The sequence below is a fragment of the Cupressus sempervirens genome, chromosome 8, assembly GCF_028749045.1.
Source record: "Cupressus sempervirens isolate cs-2001-9-10 chromosome 8, ASM2874904v1, whole genome shotgun sequence".
In the NCBI taxonomy this organism is placed as follows: Eukaryota; Viridiplantae; Streptophyta; class Pinopsida; order Cupressales; family Cupressaceae; genus Cupressus; species Cupressus sempervirens.
In genome coordinates, this window is record NC_143125.1 from 397438974 (window position 1) to 397457056 (window position 18083).

Here is an 18083-nt window from a genome sequence, read left to right on the forward strand (position 1 = left end):
TCAATAATGGAGTAAACATCAATATCCATGAATTCACATCTTGATTTGTTATGTGATGTTTGTCACTTAAAAAAAGGTATTAGTTTTGTCCCAAATTTGCATTTTCCACTCACTTTTCTAAAGAGAGATTAAATTTAGAATCAATATTAAAATAATTAAATAAAAGTAATAAACATCTTAAACATATAATTATAATTTCTTGATTCTTAAATAAACTAACATCATATCGGTTCTTGATAAAACTAAAAAAATTATTAAAAATTTACAGATGCGTAAATAAGTCAGGTGAGTAGGACAAATAGATTCATGATTTTCAGGTATACCAAAGTGACCTGATAAAATAAAGTACAATGTAAGAGTTATCTCAGATGCATAAACTATATGACCCAAAGCAAAAGAATTATGAGAGCATTCCATCAATGCCATGCTAAAATATGAAAGTAGCAAACAGATACATTACTTAGCAGCAACAAGTATATACAAACAATTCCGTTTGTTTTCCTGATAATTACTTATCTACTGATTCCATACAATTAAAATATCATATTTATCGACCCATATTGATAAAGATGTTTTCTCTATGCTATTGATTAACGTACAATTTTACAGAGCGTGGCCAAACTTCCCCATATACATCAGGTTTGGAATATTCCCTGTCCCAAGACCATGGTACATCTGCACGAAAAACAGATCATGATCAACCATAAAAATAATTGTTTTCAATACCGGGTAAAACTGCTAACTTTAACATCAGAATGAAGTGTATTAATGCATGATGGCGGCAAACGAACAAACCTTCAGATGTGTATAATTTTGGTGGTAATTTGTAGGGTACAGGCAGTGTGACAACATGCGGTGGTGACTGTTCACTTTTCCTCCCTTCCCAACACAAAGTAACCAACTTTGCAGGGTAGCTTGCATTAACATCTTCATTGGCAGAAATATTGCATTTCACCTGACAACACATGAATATAAGAATGAAGTTCAAAATATGTGCTCGTTATAGTAATAGAAAAACAAGTGAGATATAAATGTTTATTACTTATTAGTGTTCCTTCACTTATCTAGTCTGACCATAAATATTGAGTACAATCAAAGGTTACTATAGTAAACCTTAGGCTTGCATCATAGACTTGGTATAAGATTACTATATATTCATTTAGGTTACACAAGGTTGGATTAAATCTTGATGCTGAGAAGACCAAATTGGTAGAGGATAATAAAGGAAGAAGATTCTTTTATTTTCTTAGTGATGGCAGTTAAGGATAGTGATGGCAGTTAAGGAAAAAGAGTAGGATCTATGCGGCCAGGTTGAAGATTTGGGAGTTGATAAGAAAGAAATCAGACACTGAGAAAATGCAAAAGTAACAAAGAGAAAAAAAGGAAAAAAAGAGAAGAGAGGAAGTTAGAAAATTAACAGAATATAATCGTTTATAAGAACATATTTTTCTAAGTGCTAAATCATTAAATTTAAAAGTGGAACACTGTGAAGTAAAGGATAATTGTTAAAAAGTAATGTAAAACTAAACTTCATAAGTGCAATTATGTGAAGTAGAGGGTATTTTTCAAATGTTAAATATAAAATCAAAGTTGAAAAGTTAAGTGTGCTATGGTTATGTTGGTTGGCAGATACGTTGGGAAATTACAGCAATATGTTTGCACTCACAAAGTAGAAAAAAAAAAGAAAATAATTGCTGAATTTTTAGACTTCCACACATGTTCATGTTAGAAAGTGGTTCATGTAGTTTGAATTTTTCTATTTTCCATTTCACTTTTAAACATTAAAATATTTTTTTCAATTAGCTACTTAAATCTAGCAAAGTGTAGATAACCCCAAAATGGCTTAGATTTTCTTTTCTCATCTCTTAATCTTGTTTAAGACTTTAAGTCACAACATTCCCTGAATTTTATGAATAAAAATTGACTTTTGTCAAATTTCAAATATTTATTTAAAATTCATTAAAATCCAAAGAATTTTCATACAATGTAAGTTAGAACCCATTGTTTGGCTTAAACTTTTTAAAGGGGTTTTGACTTATTAGTCCCTGCCGCCCATAAGCGGGGACTAATGTTTTCACTATACTTGTTGATTAAATCGTGCTTGGGAAAACGTGAAGATGGGAAAACAATCCCATAAAATTGCCCATTGTTTCTCCCTTTCTATTTAATGTTAATTTTCCTTTGAAATTTCCAACACCCTCATTCCATGTCATGTCCCCACTCTAGCTCAGTCTAACAAAGACATGTGAGTCAGCTTATTATGGGGTCTTGTAGGCTGACAGGGTTGGATAGAGACCCAGTATGGTTATTCAGTGTTGGGGACTTGGTTTTCTGGTGGGTATTGATCAGTTGGGTGACGTTCCTTGTTTTTAGGAGGCAGTTCCTACATTTATGGGGTTCATTCCTACTTTTTAAGAGGTATGATCATGCCCAGGGCTGGGTTTCCATGAGATGACCCTTTGGGTTCAATTTCAGAGGGATAGGGCTTGTTTCCTAAATTTTAGGAGCATCCCTAGATTTTAGGGATGAGACTACCAGTGGATCCTTGATTTCCGACTTCAGTCACAGACATGTGACAGGATGATTTTATGGTTTCTGATGTCAGTTGGGCAGTTTATGGCTATTTGGGTTATATTTTTAATATTTCTTAAGTTAGCGTTTAATATTTAAATAAGGCCAAGTTAATAGCCATTTTGGAGTAATAAGGAAATTTTGGCCTCATTTGGATGCGTATCCCATGTTATGATAGCTCGTTGGAAAGGTCTCGAAATTCTCTAAATCTTCCTCTTTGGTCTCAGGGCAATTCGGTGAGCGGATTTATTACTATGGTGGAAAAGGTCATTTTCTCGTGACATGGTCACTTTAAAATAAGATTTAATTCATTTTTATAGCCAACGCCAATTGGGGGTCACTTTAGGGTTCGAATTGCTTTGCAAGGGGTTATAAGGAGATGGGCGCCATTTCTCATTATTATGCATATTTTTCAAACACTTCTTTTCAGATTTGCTCTGCTTGAGCGATTTGCATTCTGGGACGCAAACCCCAGGGTAATTGCTGGCTGGGACGTAACCCTCAGTAGCATTGGGTATTGGTTTGTCAGTAGTTTCAACAGTATTCAGGAGGAAGGTAGACGCCACTTCAGCTTGGGCCTACTGTTTGTTTTGTTGGGCATGTTCTTTGGCGTATGGGAGGTGAATTCTAGCAGCCGTACACTGCCATTTCTTGTAGCCGTACTCTGTCATTTGCAGCACTTGGATACATAGAAAAATCGGTTACTCAGCAGCAGAATCTTGCATCTTATCAGCCCATTTTCATCAGCCAGTCGTGGCGTCATTGTTAAAGGAAATGTACTGGATCTTTTATTTGGCTCTTTAATTCAGAGATCTGCTTGGTACGATATGTATCAACTCTGACTTTACTGCATATTGTTATTTATTTTCAGACTCTTTTCTTGCCATTTGTTACTTCTAATTTCTATGTGGAATAATCATCAAAAACACAAAAACAAACAAACTCTTCTGCATTTCCGTCTAGTTCTACAAGAAAACATTAATAAACAGGAAAAAACAAAAATAAAATGAATCTACAGCAGATTTGCAGCAGAGATCCATCAGGGATCTTTCATTCCAGGATCCATTTTTCTAGTAGTCCTATGTTTTATCTAGCCTTGAAATTCACCCTAAAAATAGCATACCTTCCATGTCTTCTTTGCGCAGACTACTATACGTGGCTTTTGCATGCTTCCGTAAAATTATATGTATCCACCTACAATTTCTAAACTTCCGTGGCTTCAACAGACTTCCTTGAAAATAGTGTTATTGATTGGGGTTTGTTATTACTGCAGGCAACTCTACTTTTGCTGGACACAATTACTTCATCTTTCAGTTGCAGATCAACAGGTATGGTTTTCTCACATTTCTCCTTTGTTTGCAGTAATGGAAGGCATGATCTGTCAAAACAAATTGTTTACCACAACTTCTCTGTGTTTCTAGAATATTTATGCATTGAAAAACTTGGGGAGCAATTCTATTTGTACGAGAGTCAAGAAAGGTTGTGATTTGTGACCTGATTAACGTGCTAGAGATCGTAGACGACATATTTTCTTGCCAAATGCAAGCAAGATGGTCCTGCAGAAGTTTCAGTAACTTCTGAAGTGGGTGGCAATAGAGGAATGTCCCGTTGTTTGTGCCATACTAAAAATGTTTCAGACACTTTCACCAACTTTTCTAGCTACATCTGACTGCTCAGACACAGTATTAAACAGTAGAGAAGTAACAATTGCAATACCTCGGCTACAATTGGACATATGAAACAAGCAGAATCAGTCTCCAAGCAAGATCACCAAACCCTTATACCACAGCAAGGGCAAAACAACTCAGAACTTCTTCACAGGCAACCAAAGAAAATAATTAATTGGATAATTCGATGCTTTTCCATGAAAATGAGCTCATATTTATAATCTCTATTGGCACAAAGTTTCCCAAATGTGACTTCACTTAAGAAGCTTCACCAACACAACATCATTTTATAACATTATTATAATAAAGTGCTATTATAATATTGTAATAATGAAACTTTAATAACTAATTAATAAAATATGAGCCCATGCAATATATAGCCCAATCCACCATAGGCAATGACCAACTACCAGCACCACTATCTACATTGCCAAATATGGCAACTGCCTGAATTAGACTTACTAAAAGTAACAAGTCTATAACTGAGACCCCCCAAAATCACCCTGTCAGCTCACGAGGGTTGCTATAATGAACCAACTCAATTATCTGTAGAAGCTCACCAAACATTACATTTTGTAGCCAATGGCCATAACAAACCATTGTCCTTATTTTAATCTGATACTTTCCCTCCAGAGTATGAGGAGTACAAGGAACGTAAGGCGAGGGTGGATGACACCCAACCATCAGTTTGGAACGGTCAAGGAAGTCAAGTATGAAGAACCAAGCATAAAAAAGTGAACTTGGGGAAGGAAGAGGACCCCAAAGTGATCCTTGTTGGAGATGATTGGGCCACATACTAAAGATAACTTTCAGGATATTCCTAGAGTATAAGGATGTATTCACATGGATGTACAATGGCTTAAAGTGCATACCTCCAAAGGTGTACATCCATCGAACCCCCCTCATGTTTGGAGCATGTCCCGTACGGAAGAGATCCTACCAGATGAACAAGAACTATGCGGCTAAGGTATAGGAGGAAATCAAGAAGTTGCTTGACACGGGGATCAATTTTTAAGTCTAGACAACAAACTATCGGCCATTGTCATCTCTCTGGAGAAGGAAGCTAAGAACATCTGAATTTGTTGCGACTTCAAAAGCCTTGACGCCATCATAATTAAGGATCCATTTCCTTTCCCTTTCACCAACAACATGTTGGAATAAGTGGCAAGACATGAAATGTGCTCGTTTATGGACGTCTTTTTTGGTTACAACTAGATTAGCATCATGGAGGAGGATTAACTTTAGACAATTGTTGTAGAGGACGGGGTGTATGTGCACAATAAGATGCCTAGTGACCTATGCCACACCCGGGCTGCCACCTTCTACAGGATCATACTTCATGATTTTGACAAGACGTTGGTGGGAATTTCAAGGGATGACTAATCAATCTATAGTAGAAAGGAAACCCATCTGACTACTCTGCAGGAGTTTATGGAATGTACTAGAGGCATGACTAGCACTTAACCCAAAGAAGTGTCGATTCATAGTACCGCATGACAAGCTACTAGTGCATATAGTCTGTAAGGAGGGGTTGAAGATAGATCTCGACAAGGTGAAAGTGATCATTGAGATGGAAAGCCCCAAAGATGTGATAAGTGAAGTGATTCCTCAAAAAGTTTTGTTACTATTGACGATTCATCAATACGTTGGTTGAAATTTTATTAGCATCAGAAAGACTCACAAGGAAAGGCGAAACTTGCATGTAGGGTACAAAACAAGAAACAACATTTAAAGGCCAAAAGACAAGATCAGTAAGGGCGCCAATTCTGGCTTATCTAAACTAGGATAAAGAATTCCATATCCATGTGAATGCCTCTAACTATGCCATCGTGGTCATCCTAGCACAAGGCAACACAGTTGGGTGGACCACTATAATGTGCCCCTATCTAGACCTATGGGATTTGAATTGATTCTTTCTAAGTGATTATAAAGATTTCTTTCTCAATGACTTTGCTTGGAGTATAATATTCTTTATAAGTATTTGTAGATGTTTGTTAAGATAACTTATCCTTTATCCTTAATTATCCTTGTGATGAAGCTCTAATTTTTGCAAAGGATTATAGTTTCCATTTGAAAATAATGTTGGAGACTTGGTGAAATATAGTCATCATTAATGTCACAGATGAAAAATGTAATCAATATCCATAATAGAGATATATTATACAGACTATTTGACGCGAGAAGGAGATGTGAGTTAAGAAGTTACAGGTCTCTAGTCAGCATGTTAATGCCATAGTTTCTATGCCTACAGATGATTCTTTTGCTAAGGTGGATAATTATGAAATACACGAGGAGTACATCATGAACCCGATCAATTAACTCTGAAATGAATGTGTAGAATAACTCATCTAAAAATGTTGAGTGGCTGATGGACACAATAAACAAACCCTACTTCAGGAGTTTCATCATAATCATATGAAATCATTTCTATGGAGAAAGATGTGCATATCAATATTTCATAGGTTTACGAAAGGCATCTGTACAAAGATTTGAATAAATAATTTATTCTGAAGCAGAATGTGCATCTCTGTTCTCAAACATATATCGATGAAGTACATCTAGATAGCATAAGTACATACTATATCAAAGATGACTTCTTTCAAGAATACCAAGCTCCAGTTGATGAGAGGTAACGATATTAACAAAGAATGATGACATAGTGACTGTTTTGAAATCAATTCCCATACATAATATGCAGTAGGTGAACAGTGATTATATTTCAGTCAATTGAAGTGTATCAGCATATATAAAAGTTGTGGAGGAAGCTTAATTTTGAATCCATTGGTAGATTACATAATCAATTTCCTGTTCAGTATTTGGGGAGAGTGGGAGTAATATGATACGAGCATATAATGAAACCATAGTGAGTACAATTTATCTGCAAAGAACTTAAGAAAGTACACAGGCTGGAGAAAATAGTCAAATAAGAACAATATTGATCTGAAGAAGCACCCTATGACACCTCCAGTTATAAAACCAATGCCATGTAAGCATGAAGCCTTTGACGCATGAAGCAATTAAAACCTACAACAGGAACTTTGGATATGGGACGAAGTGGTATGCTGTCAATGTTCATCAAATGACAATATTATCACATGTCATCAAATGATACTGGAAGTCTCATCGATTTATAATACATCGTGCCCAAGTCATCCTCCATGTAGTGCCAAAATGATTTATAATCTATATACTGGAAACATCATTCTCCACATCGGGTGTATATCTGGCAGTTTGAAGCAAATAAGACAGGATATACATAATCATTTTTCATGTCACAAGCAAAGCCGGAAAGTACGGAGTGAATCGCAAACATCTATTTGAAGGCTCTATTCACCGTTCTCACTCAACCTCCCCATTCACTTCTCGGTAGCCAAATGCAAATAGAAATGGAGATTTACGACATAGAAATATGTTGAATGAGGATGAGATTCAATGATGGATGAAGTTGAATTGATAGCAATGGAAAAAATCTCACGGCCATACAAACAGAGTTGAAGATTCACGGCAAAAATTTTCGACACATTGAGTCAACATATGGAGAAATGAAAATATATAGGGGGCCACGAAGGCAGCGATGATCAACGATATATATCGATGGCATTAAAGAACAGAAGCCCAACTTGGAGACAATTACCAAGTGGTTGTGTGGAAGATTTGAATCATGGCAGTACTCACATGAAATTGATCGCAATATGATGAAGTCGATAGATTCCAAAAAATATATGTTTGGAGATACACAGTCAAAGAATAAATCTATGAGAAAGATAGTATTGGCATCATTATGAGTGAAATGAAGGCATCACAAGGAGAGAGGAGGTAATTTTCTTGGGCAGAAATAACCCCAAACGTTTTTGGAAAGAACTCCAACCAAGGAGGAAGCAAACTGAAAATAATATTACTGCCACCCAATGGTTTGATTATGCTAAGAAACTTTATGAACAAGAGGGTGGAGTGGGACAGCCACCTTTGGTCAATGATACCACAAATATTTTTACTGTGCAAGAGATAGAGACAGGGATTAAGAAGTTGGGTGGAGGCAAAGCAAAAGACCTTGTTGCGCTTCAAGCTGAATATTTGAAGTGGGGTATGAAAACTCTTGCACCGCACATCACTGAAATCTTCAACAAAATCTGCCAGGAAGGGTTTCCGAAAGATTGGACAATCAGCCTTGCAATACCACTTTTTAAGAGTGGTGATGTTAACAATCCCTCCAACTACAAGACTATAATGATCAATCCCCTCTTTGCTAAACTTTTTGGCAGTATGATAGAAACTAGGATCAGCAAATGGGCAGAAGAAAATCATAAACGTGCTAAAGGGCAAGCTGGTTTTAGGCCAAAGCACTCGACAGTGGATCACTGTGTCACTCTGAGACACATTATTGAAAAAGAGTGGGAGAAAAAGGAAGAGGTTTTTTGTTGCTTTGTTGACTTCAAAAAGGCTTTTGATACCGTTCCGAGAGACAAGCTTTGGTTGAGGATGGAAGAATTGGGGATTCCTAGGCATCTTAGAGCTGCTGCTCATAGGATGTACGAAGAGGTGAAAGTCAAAATCAGAACTTCAGATGGCATTTCAGAATGTTTTAGGAGCGATATCGGGGTCAAACAGGGCTGCCCTTTATCCCCTACTTTATTTGGTTTATATATTGACAAACTGGAAGAGTGGTTAAACACGCAAGAGCGTGAAGGCATTCAGCTAGGGGAATTTGTTATAAAGCTACTCCTATATGCGGATGACCTCATTTTAATTGCCAAATCTGCTTGTGGTTTGCAAGACCATCTCTCTTCTCTTGAGCACTTTTGTAGAATGGTGGGGATGCAGGTCAATATCAGCAAAACCAAGGTTATGATTTTCTCTAATAATAAAAAACAACATCAACATGAATTTTATTACAATGGAAGTGTTCTCGAAGAAGTTGCGGAATATAAATACCTTGGCATCGATTTCAACAAAAAACTAAGCTGGTCTAGCTGCAGGTATAAAAGGACATTAGGTGGATGGAAGGCTTTCTACGCTCTTTAGAATAGGAGTTGTGGGATTGGAAAACTATTCAAACCTTGTTCGGTCTTCTTGTGCTGCCAGTTGTTCTTTATGGGTGTGAATTATGGGCCAGCAGCACTACTATAGCACAATGGAAATAAATCGAAGGAATCCAAAAGCGCTTGATTACAAGCAAGTTTAAAATTAAAAGCACTGTTCCATATGACATCATGCTAAGTGAAATGGGGGCTGCGCCTATTGAGGCACTTGCTATGGTTCGCCTTTTAAGCTATCTAAAAAGAATCGAAAAAATGGAAGAGGATAGATGGCCGGAAGTTGTCTTTAGTGACACACTATGTAAGCGAAAAAGGACATGGATGCAACAAAACATCAAGTGGATGAGTAAATGGAATATTCATTTCAATATGTGCCCCACAAGTAATAAAGAAATAAAGGTCTTTGTTATGGAGAAATTCTACAAGAGAAATTGGAGAAGCGAGATTGGGAGGAAGAAACTATATTATATAAATGAGTTCAACCCCACTTGTGATCAACTCGAAAAAGTGTACATAGGAGCCAACATTTCTTGGAGAGCTAAAATTCTTATTGCTCAGCTGAGAACCAACTCTCACCAACTTTGTTGTGAGACCGGGCGTTGGAAGAGGCCAAAGGAGGCTTGGGAAGAGAGAATTTGCAGATTTTGCAATTCTGGGAAAGTGGAAACTGAACAGCACTTTATTCTAGAATGTGAGGCCTACAAGGATAGCAGGGATAAGTTTGCGGATACTATATGTGACAGTTCTTGGCATAACCTGTTCAACGAAGAGTACATTGAGCAATTGGGGGGGCTCATCATTAGTCTACACAAGAGGCGAACAGCGCTACTTAAGTCTGATTGAGTTGTCTTGCTGTCCCATACGCTATTTTTGGCCTCGTGGACGTTAAAATTTTATCTATCTATCTATCTATCTTAACTTTGTTTTTATTACCGTGTGTGCTCATGGAAATAAAAAATTCATATATTGCTTAGTATGAAAAGGCCCGATAAACATATTTAAAATGTTTAAGCGTTTCCTAAAAGAAAACGATGAGATTAAGAGAATAATTTCAAAAGGGTGCGATTAATCTCTTTTGGGATATAAGCCTTTAACCTGAAAAGTTGCATCCTTAATATAATAAGGATATAAATACAAGTTGAAAGTTGAAGTAAAAGACACAATTCAAGATTCAAAAACATTCATATTAAGAAGAAGCATTTTTATATTTATTTGTATGGAGGAATAAAGGCTTAAATATGACGTGTAATAAAAATTCAATTATTTTATTTTAATAATAAAATAAGAAGTCTTTTGTTTTACTTTTTAAATGGCATGGAGATTTAAACTGCAAATGAATTGTCCTTTGTAATTATTTTTTGGAATTTTGTATACAATTTAAATGTTGGATAAGTGGACATGGTCATTTAGCATCTTAAATTCAATCATCACAGATATTGTGAAATATCAAATTGTTTCCGTATCTGTGTCCAGTTTGTCTCTCTACTAGAGGAGTTAAAATTCAATCTAAACTAATTTAAGATTGCATAAATATTTGATTTGTCGCATCTTGATTATTTAATTGATGGTAGTAGAAGTGCATAAGAACTTTATAAAGTCATACATGAAAATTCATTGAAGTTGACTCTATTGCCCAGATGAGCAGAGGCATTGGTCTTTCTATTATTGAAGTTAGAAAATCTATATATTCCTTCCTACAAGCATCAAATTCATTATAAACAAACCTTATACAAAAACATTCAAGTCAAACACTCAGCATTTAGTTTCAGTTTCATCGAGTTCAAGGACCTTGCCAGCTGAAGAACTCCAAAGTTTAACTTCGCTTTAGAAAAGCTTTGAACCAAGTGATCAGGTTCAAGGAGAAGGTCTACTCGCCTAGGTGTAGCAGAGCTTGAAGTGCAGGGGAATCGAGAAGTATTCCCGTTCATTGGCCAGAATTGATTGAGAAGTCCTATCGGAGAAGTGGCAGGCTCTTGGATTTCCAATCTACAGTTTTGGGAACCAACACCTTGAAAGGTTCAATCCACATAACTCATATCTCACTATAATCTAGGGAAGTTTTTTTAAGGCAAATATTATCTTATTGATGAAGCCGAGACCATATCTTGATATCTCTGATATGTTGATGATAATTATGCAATGATGTTTCTTATGCATACTCTATTTTGTAACTATGGATTCAATTCCATCATTCAACATGTAGATTGTATTGGGAAGACCTCCATTGTGTCATAAGGTTCCTCTTAACTTCTTATGATCATCTTCAATGATATACAAATAATATTACTGCTTCATGACTACTTGTAATGTGTTAAAATATCACTAAAACCATGATTGCTCCATTCAATGCCCAGTAACCTCTACCATTTACATGGGTGGGAATTCCTCCTCAATGTGCATTGATTGCCATCTAGGATTCTTGACTGATGACTAGGACTAGATATTTGCAAGATTGTGTTTATGTTCTCCATTTCCTAGCTACTCGATGTTAGTATTAACATTGCTACAGATAGTTCATTGGATCTCAAAAATGCATGGACGTTCACTTCTTCTATATTATTCTTTCTGCTTATCACTACTGTTCTTTTGATCTCTTGATCGTTATATCTGCTATTCCTCTATATTATGTAATCTACAGTCAATGTATATAAAAGTGTATGCTCCTTGTACCAACAACGATCCCACTATATGGACTGTGATGATTATTAGATAGATAGCGAATTGCTTCCCTGATCTCCATTTGTCTCCTTTTCTTCCTTCCATACTGAATGAAAAATTGTGAATGTCTTCTTATATCTAGTAATAGGAATGATAAGGCATGCTTTCTTGTGAATGTCTTCTTATATCTCAATACTAGAGTCAGAATATGCTGCAGCATATAATGCTTAAAAATGCATTTTTCTCCTTTAAAAGAAGTTACAAAACCCCACTAGGCTTGGAAAGCAATGATCTCTGAAATTTCCCCTCATTCTGTTGCAATATAAAAAAAATCCATCATACTCTTTGTGATTCTTATGCAGTCTCTTTCCTTTTGGATTTGCCTGTGCATAATTCCCCATGTCTGAAAGATATTCTCAGCATTTTTGAAAACCTGCAGCAGTAATTTTCCTTCAAACCATATATGTAGCATCTTTAAATAGTGTTTATTGAGTTGTTTGAACACTTAATGACAAAGATGATGTTTTAACCTCCGTTATTTCAAGCTCCTTTTCTTCTACTAAACTTTGTTTGAGAAACTTTTACCTCTTCCATCCGAAAGATGAATTTCCTCTTTTGCTGACCAACTCTGAACAAGGCAAAAATTCCTTTCTTCTTGTAGAAACCTTTCCCGCCACTGCTTGTTTCTTTATCCTCAGTCAATTCTGATATGCTTTGCTGCCATACCCCTGCCTCACATCTTTCTCTCCTGTTTCTTTCATCACAGCCTCTAATTGATCTAGTAATCATTATTAGCTTGGTGATGCACTTGCTCTTATCTTTACATGATGCTCTGTACCTGCTTGCTGCCATTCTGATCTTCCTGTTATTTCTCATTGTTGCCTTCCTATACTTATTTCATCACTTGATAAAAAATAACAATACAAGCATCAACCACATATGGTGATGCAAATGCAAATATCCTTTTATAAAGAGGGCATCTGTACTTGTTCCCCCCTCTGTGATGGATACTTTACTGGCACAAGTGTGAATACTTCAGCATCATATGGTAACATGAAATATAAGGTTTCAGATGTGAATCTGTCCCTTTGACAGTCATGTTGTGCCTTTTGATCAGCTTCCATGATCCTATCTCTCATGGGCATGTTGGGCTCAATAACCCTCGTGGAAGCCTACAGTTATATTCGCGTACCTATGAGAGATAAGATCTTGCATAAGAAGCAAACATGTTAGCAATAAAACTTGATGTGATCATGATTGCCACTGATAAACTGGTATATGTGTTTGTATTATGCAAGTGTATGACATGACGGTAGCATAGAATATTTGTGCGTGAGGTGAGGTGTTTCCATCGTTGCTTAGATCCAATGGATCTCATACATTTTCTTTATGTATGCAAGAATTAGACACTTGGAGGAGATACAGTTTGCGGCAGCGGACAAGCAGGACTGAAGCAATGCAATGTGACCAGTCATTACAAGCAATGACTGGTTCTCTACGACCCTCTGTTTTATGTTCTTTCTTTCATGTTTATGCACTTTCATAGAATAGAGACACATATTAGTAGATTAGAGGCTACTCTCACAGCTAATTTTGTGAGAGATATTTACTTTCAGCATTTCATTTCATTTTATTAGTTGCAAATATCAGTTGTAACTATCATTTGATGAATAATACAAAGGAAATTTTGGTACTATTCTTTGGTTCAGAACAAAATATGAGTTGCAATAAATATGGGTTAAATGCAAGTATACAAGAAATGTGTACCTTATATGAATACTTGCAATGTTAAGACTGAATTTTAACATGTGTGAAAATTTAGTAACAATTATATTATTATATTTATATATAATAAATATATATATTATTTTAATATTTATTTTTTGAGTTATTATTGTTGATATTATTCATCTTGTGATATTATTATATTTATTTGGTTAATTTCTTTATTTATTATTATTTTTAGATATTTTCTTCTTATAATCCTTACTAGGTTCTATTTAAGAGGGAGTCATGACAGTCCACCCCTTCCAAAATTTGCTTGTCCTCAAGCAATGCCAATTTTCACAGAAAACCTTTTAATGTGAGTAGTAGTTGCAACTCAAATATTATCTTGCTTTAAATTTAAATCCAATAGCTTTGACTGATTTCAAATTGATTCATAGCCCTTGATTACTCCAGTCTATAAAATGTTTAGATTTAAACAAAGACTATACACGAAGATACAAAGCAGACAGAAAGTATACGCATCAATGCATTAAGACATGAAGTAATCACATTAATGCATGATGACAGAAAGAAAACATGGAGCATACACTTGATAAATGCTTTATTGGATTCCTCCCTATAATTGTATTAAGCCAAGGTTAGGGAGATTCTTTCACAATTTTTTATTTGTCTATTATGCTCTTGATCTTGACTATAAACCATGTACAAAGTGAACACAAGTTTGCATATAATTTCAAAAAATGAGATCATATTTTAGAAAATTTGATTCATAGAGATTGAGTCATGATAAGTTTGAACAAGATCATCTCATACTAAAACTAAGAGAGGGGTTTCGCCCCCTCGGCCTTATTGATAGGTCTTAGACATCCATACAAGGTGGTTTACATAGTAGGCTGCTTGTCTTGCTTTCTTATCCATGCCTTATCTCCTTTTCCCTAAAAATTAGAAATGTTCTTGCAAAAGGGTGTCCTTAGCCCTGAGCTACTCTCCCTTAACTGCTACTACAATAGGGTGCCCTAGCAGTTCTCCCTTTATTGCAGAGCAATAGGGTTCTCATATAGTGGTGCTCCCTAAATTGTTATTGCAATAGGATCCTCCAATAGTTCTCCTTTGATTGCAAACTCAATTGGAAAGGTACTTGCAATAGGGTTGCTTACAAGTTCTCCCTTTATTGTAGAGTATTATGGTGTTATCATAGTGGTTCTCCCTTAACTGTTGTTGCAATACGACACCCTAGCAATTCTCCCTTAATTGCAAACTTGGTTGGAAAGGTGCTTGCAATAGGGTGCCCTAGAAATTCTCCTTAGTTGTAGAACAATAGGGTGTCCTCATAGCGATTCTCCCTTAACTACTACTACAATAGGGTGCCATAGCGATTCTCCCTTAATTGGAGCCCTTTTCCTCTTTCATTAATTCATTTCTTCAATGTTTTAATATAAATTTTATTGTGGAGTACATAAATAGGTTAATCATTATTACATAACTGATCAAGACAAAATTTAATAATTGTTTTTATAACTAAGGTTAACTAAGGTTAAACTTTCTCAGGAACTCCATTGATTTTCTCCTTTTTCATTGATTGAATGTTGTTGAGGTTCCCTTGATCATATTTCATTTTCCTTAGGTGGTGTTCCTTCAGTTTCTATATCGTGTTGTTTCTATTCTATGAGCTTGATTCCTTTTCCTACAGTTATGCCTATATTCCCATGATTCCTTGCATCTAGAACATAACTTCTTCCTTCTCATTGTTTTTGAGCTTATTCATCTTGGCATACATGTCCATGTTCAAAATTCTCATTGCAGTTGACGCATTTTCTTCTTGGGAATTCTTGTTTATGTTTTTCATTCTTACCAAGGAATTGCTTGGTTTGATTGCTTGAGGGTCTATTGTTTGTGGATGAAGTTTCTAAATTTGGAGTTGTTTCAAAGGCATCTTCGAGAGATGCTGGTTTTAGAGCACTCACCAACCATTTTAGTGAATATGTTAATTCCTCTATGAATAGATGAGTATGTCGGTCATCATCTAATTTGGTCACACATACGAAGACTTTTTAAAATTCATCAATATAACTCTCAACTGTCCCTTGTTTCTTAATTTGTGTCAACCTTTTAGAATCCTCTTGAGGGCGCCTAAATAGGCCTCTATGCAAATTCTTCATAGGAAGTGACCTTGGGTATGGATTCCATGGTGCCACCATTTTTGTGCTTTGCCTTCTAAGTGGAGGATAGCAAACTGGAGTCGATCCTCTTCTATCATCGGATTAAGGGTGAGGTAAGGGGTTAATTTTTGCAACCATTTATAGGTTGTGATTTTTCCAGACCCATCATTATTCGAAAGGGTTAGATTGTTTACATTATATTTTAAACCCTTGTTTGTGTTAAAGTGTAGCTTCAATAGAAGTGAAGTACACTAGTATAAATCTGTGAATATTATATATATATATTCTCACTGTTTTTATATATAATATACTTGATAAGATTTGGTACATATATTAATTTATATATGTATAATCATTATGTTGCATATGTTATATAATTATAATATTGGTTCTTATATATATATAATTATAATGTTGCACATGTTATCGGGTTTCTTAATAAACTGACGGCTTTTATTCAAAATGAAATCATGCCCTATACGAACATGAACCTACGTGGCCATTGGCCACATAATGTCATGTCCCTACGGGATATGACTTCCCTTGCACATATAAGTATTGTGATTGCTGCCTGGATTAAATGTCAGTCACAGAGGTAATATTCTAATCTTCAGCAGCGATTTAAGCTTGGACATTAATATAGATTGTTTACAAGAAACATTTTCAGAATACTTATAATAACATATAGATATATATACGTGCTCAATCTGGTATAGATTCATCTATTATTATATATTCAGTCTGAACTGAATCATACATGTTTTAGTTCAGACTGATTAGTATTTCAAATACATTGTAATATTCTCTATCAGAGATCCTTATTCCTTTACATGGTATCAAAGCCACCCTGATAGAGAAATTCAAATTTATAATAACTTCTATATTAGAATCTATATAACCTTAATTCAAAATGGTGAATCATGTAAGACTAAAAGATAGGCTTGAAGAAGCTTCAAATTTTGCATCATGGAAAATCAGATTAATGATTGTACTATGTAAAATGGAGTTAGAAGAGTTAATAGAGGAAAATAAATCTATGCCAGAAAATGATCTAGACAAAACAACTTGGAAAAGACACAATGACAAAGCCATGAAGATCATCATAGATTCAATTAAAGATCACATTCTTCCATCCATAGCAAACCTTAAGACAGTCTTTGAGATGTTCTCCACTACAAAGAATACTTTCAAAATTAATAACACAAGCAGATTGCTAACACTGAAGCAAGATCTACTATACATCAAGATGAATAATGGAAAAACTATTACGTCCTATTTCCTAAGAATCTCAAAATTGAACGATCAACTTGCGACCATTGGAAATCAAGTAGATCACAAAGAACTTAGCATTATAGCCCTAAAAGGACTACCGTTATCTTGGGAGACATTTATTTGTGGACCAGGTTCTCGATCAAAACTTCCTAAGTTTGAACTACTAAAAAACAAATGCACTCAAGAACAGTCAAGATTAATTACAAGAGGAATCATTTCAAATCAAGTGGGAGAAATTCAAGCAGCCCTACCGGAAGTTAAGGATGAAAATCTTGCATTTTAAGCTGTTAACAAAGAGATAAAGTGGATAAATTTAAATGAAAATCCCAAAGTGAGGAATTAGAGGGAGAGTGATACATTTCCAAAGTTTGAATACATAAATGACATATGCAATGTTGTACTCAGACCTAAAGATATATCGTTATGTGTAAATTCAGTTTTTCTCATCAATATAAGTGTATTGAATTAGAGATATGGTATTTCGAGATGGTCTCAAGTTGGTTTACATAAGTACAAATGAGCAAACAACGGATATTCTTACCAAACCTCTTGCCAAGGTTAAATTGGAATATTTCAGAGGAAAACTTGATATGATCAAATTGCAATTTTGAATATTGAACTTAAGTTTCAATTTTTATGTGTGTTCATGTGCTTCTAATTGAATAGTTGCATCAGATATGCAATGAAAGATGACGATCTTTCATAGACATATACATATATTTAGAAGGTAATCATTGTAAGGTGATGATCTTACAAATGATAGGTTTGTTATCATGACAGATTATGTTATTGTTCCGGATACGCTGGAAGTCATTGATAACAAAAGTATTATGATCATTTTTTAATTGTTGGTCCAGAAATGCCGAAGATCATAATACATGCTATGATAGTGTTCATAACATTGTGATTAAAGTTATTTGACAAGCCACTATTTTAGAGTGTTAAAGTCAAATGATTTGTTACTTGAATGGTTATCATTAATTGTGATATCA

The 18083-nt window shown here is 35.2% G+C and overlaps 1 protein-coding gene across 3 annotated transcripts in view; it reads right to left on the minus strand.

The window, feature by feature from the left end:
* Positions 1-428: 428 nt before the first annotated feature.
* The window catches only part of TDP1 (tyrosyl-DNA phosphodiesterase-like protein), a 374303-nt gene continuing 356648 nt past the window's right edge, over positions 429-18083 (minus strand). For all 3 annotated transcript variants that reach the window (XM_089797894.1, XM_089797893.1, XM_089797892.1), the window contains 2 exons: positions 796-955; positions 429-675 (listed from right to left, as the gene is read on the minus strand). In XM_089797894.1, the coding sequence (XP_089654020.1) occupies positions 584-675; positions 796-955 (252 nt within the window). In that variant the 3' untranslated portion in view covers positions 429-583. The remainder of the gene's footprint in view (positions 676-795; positions 956-18083) is intronic.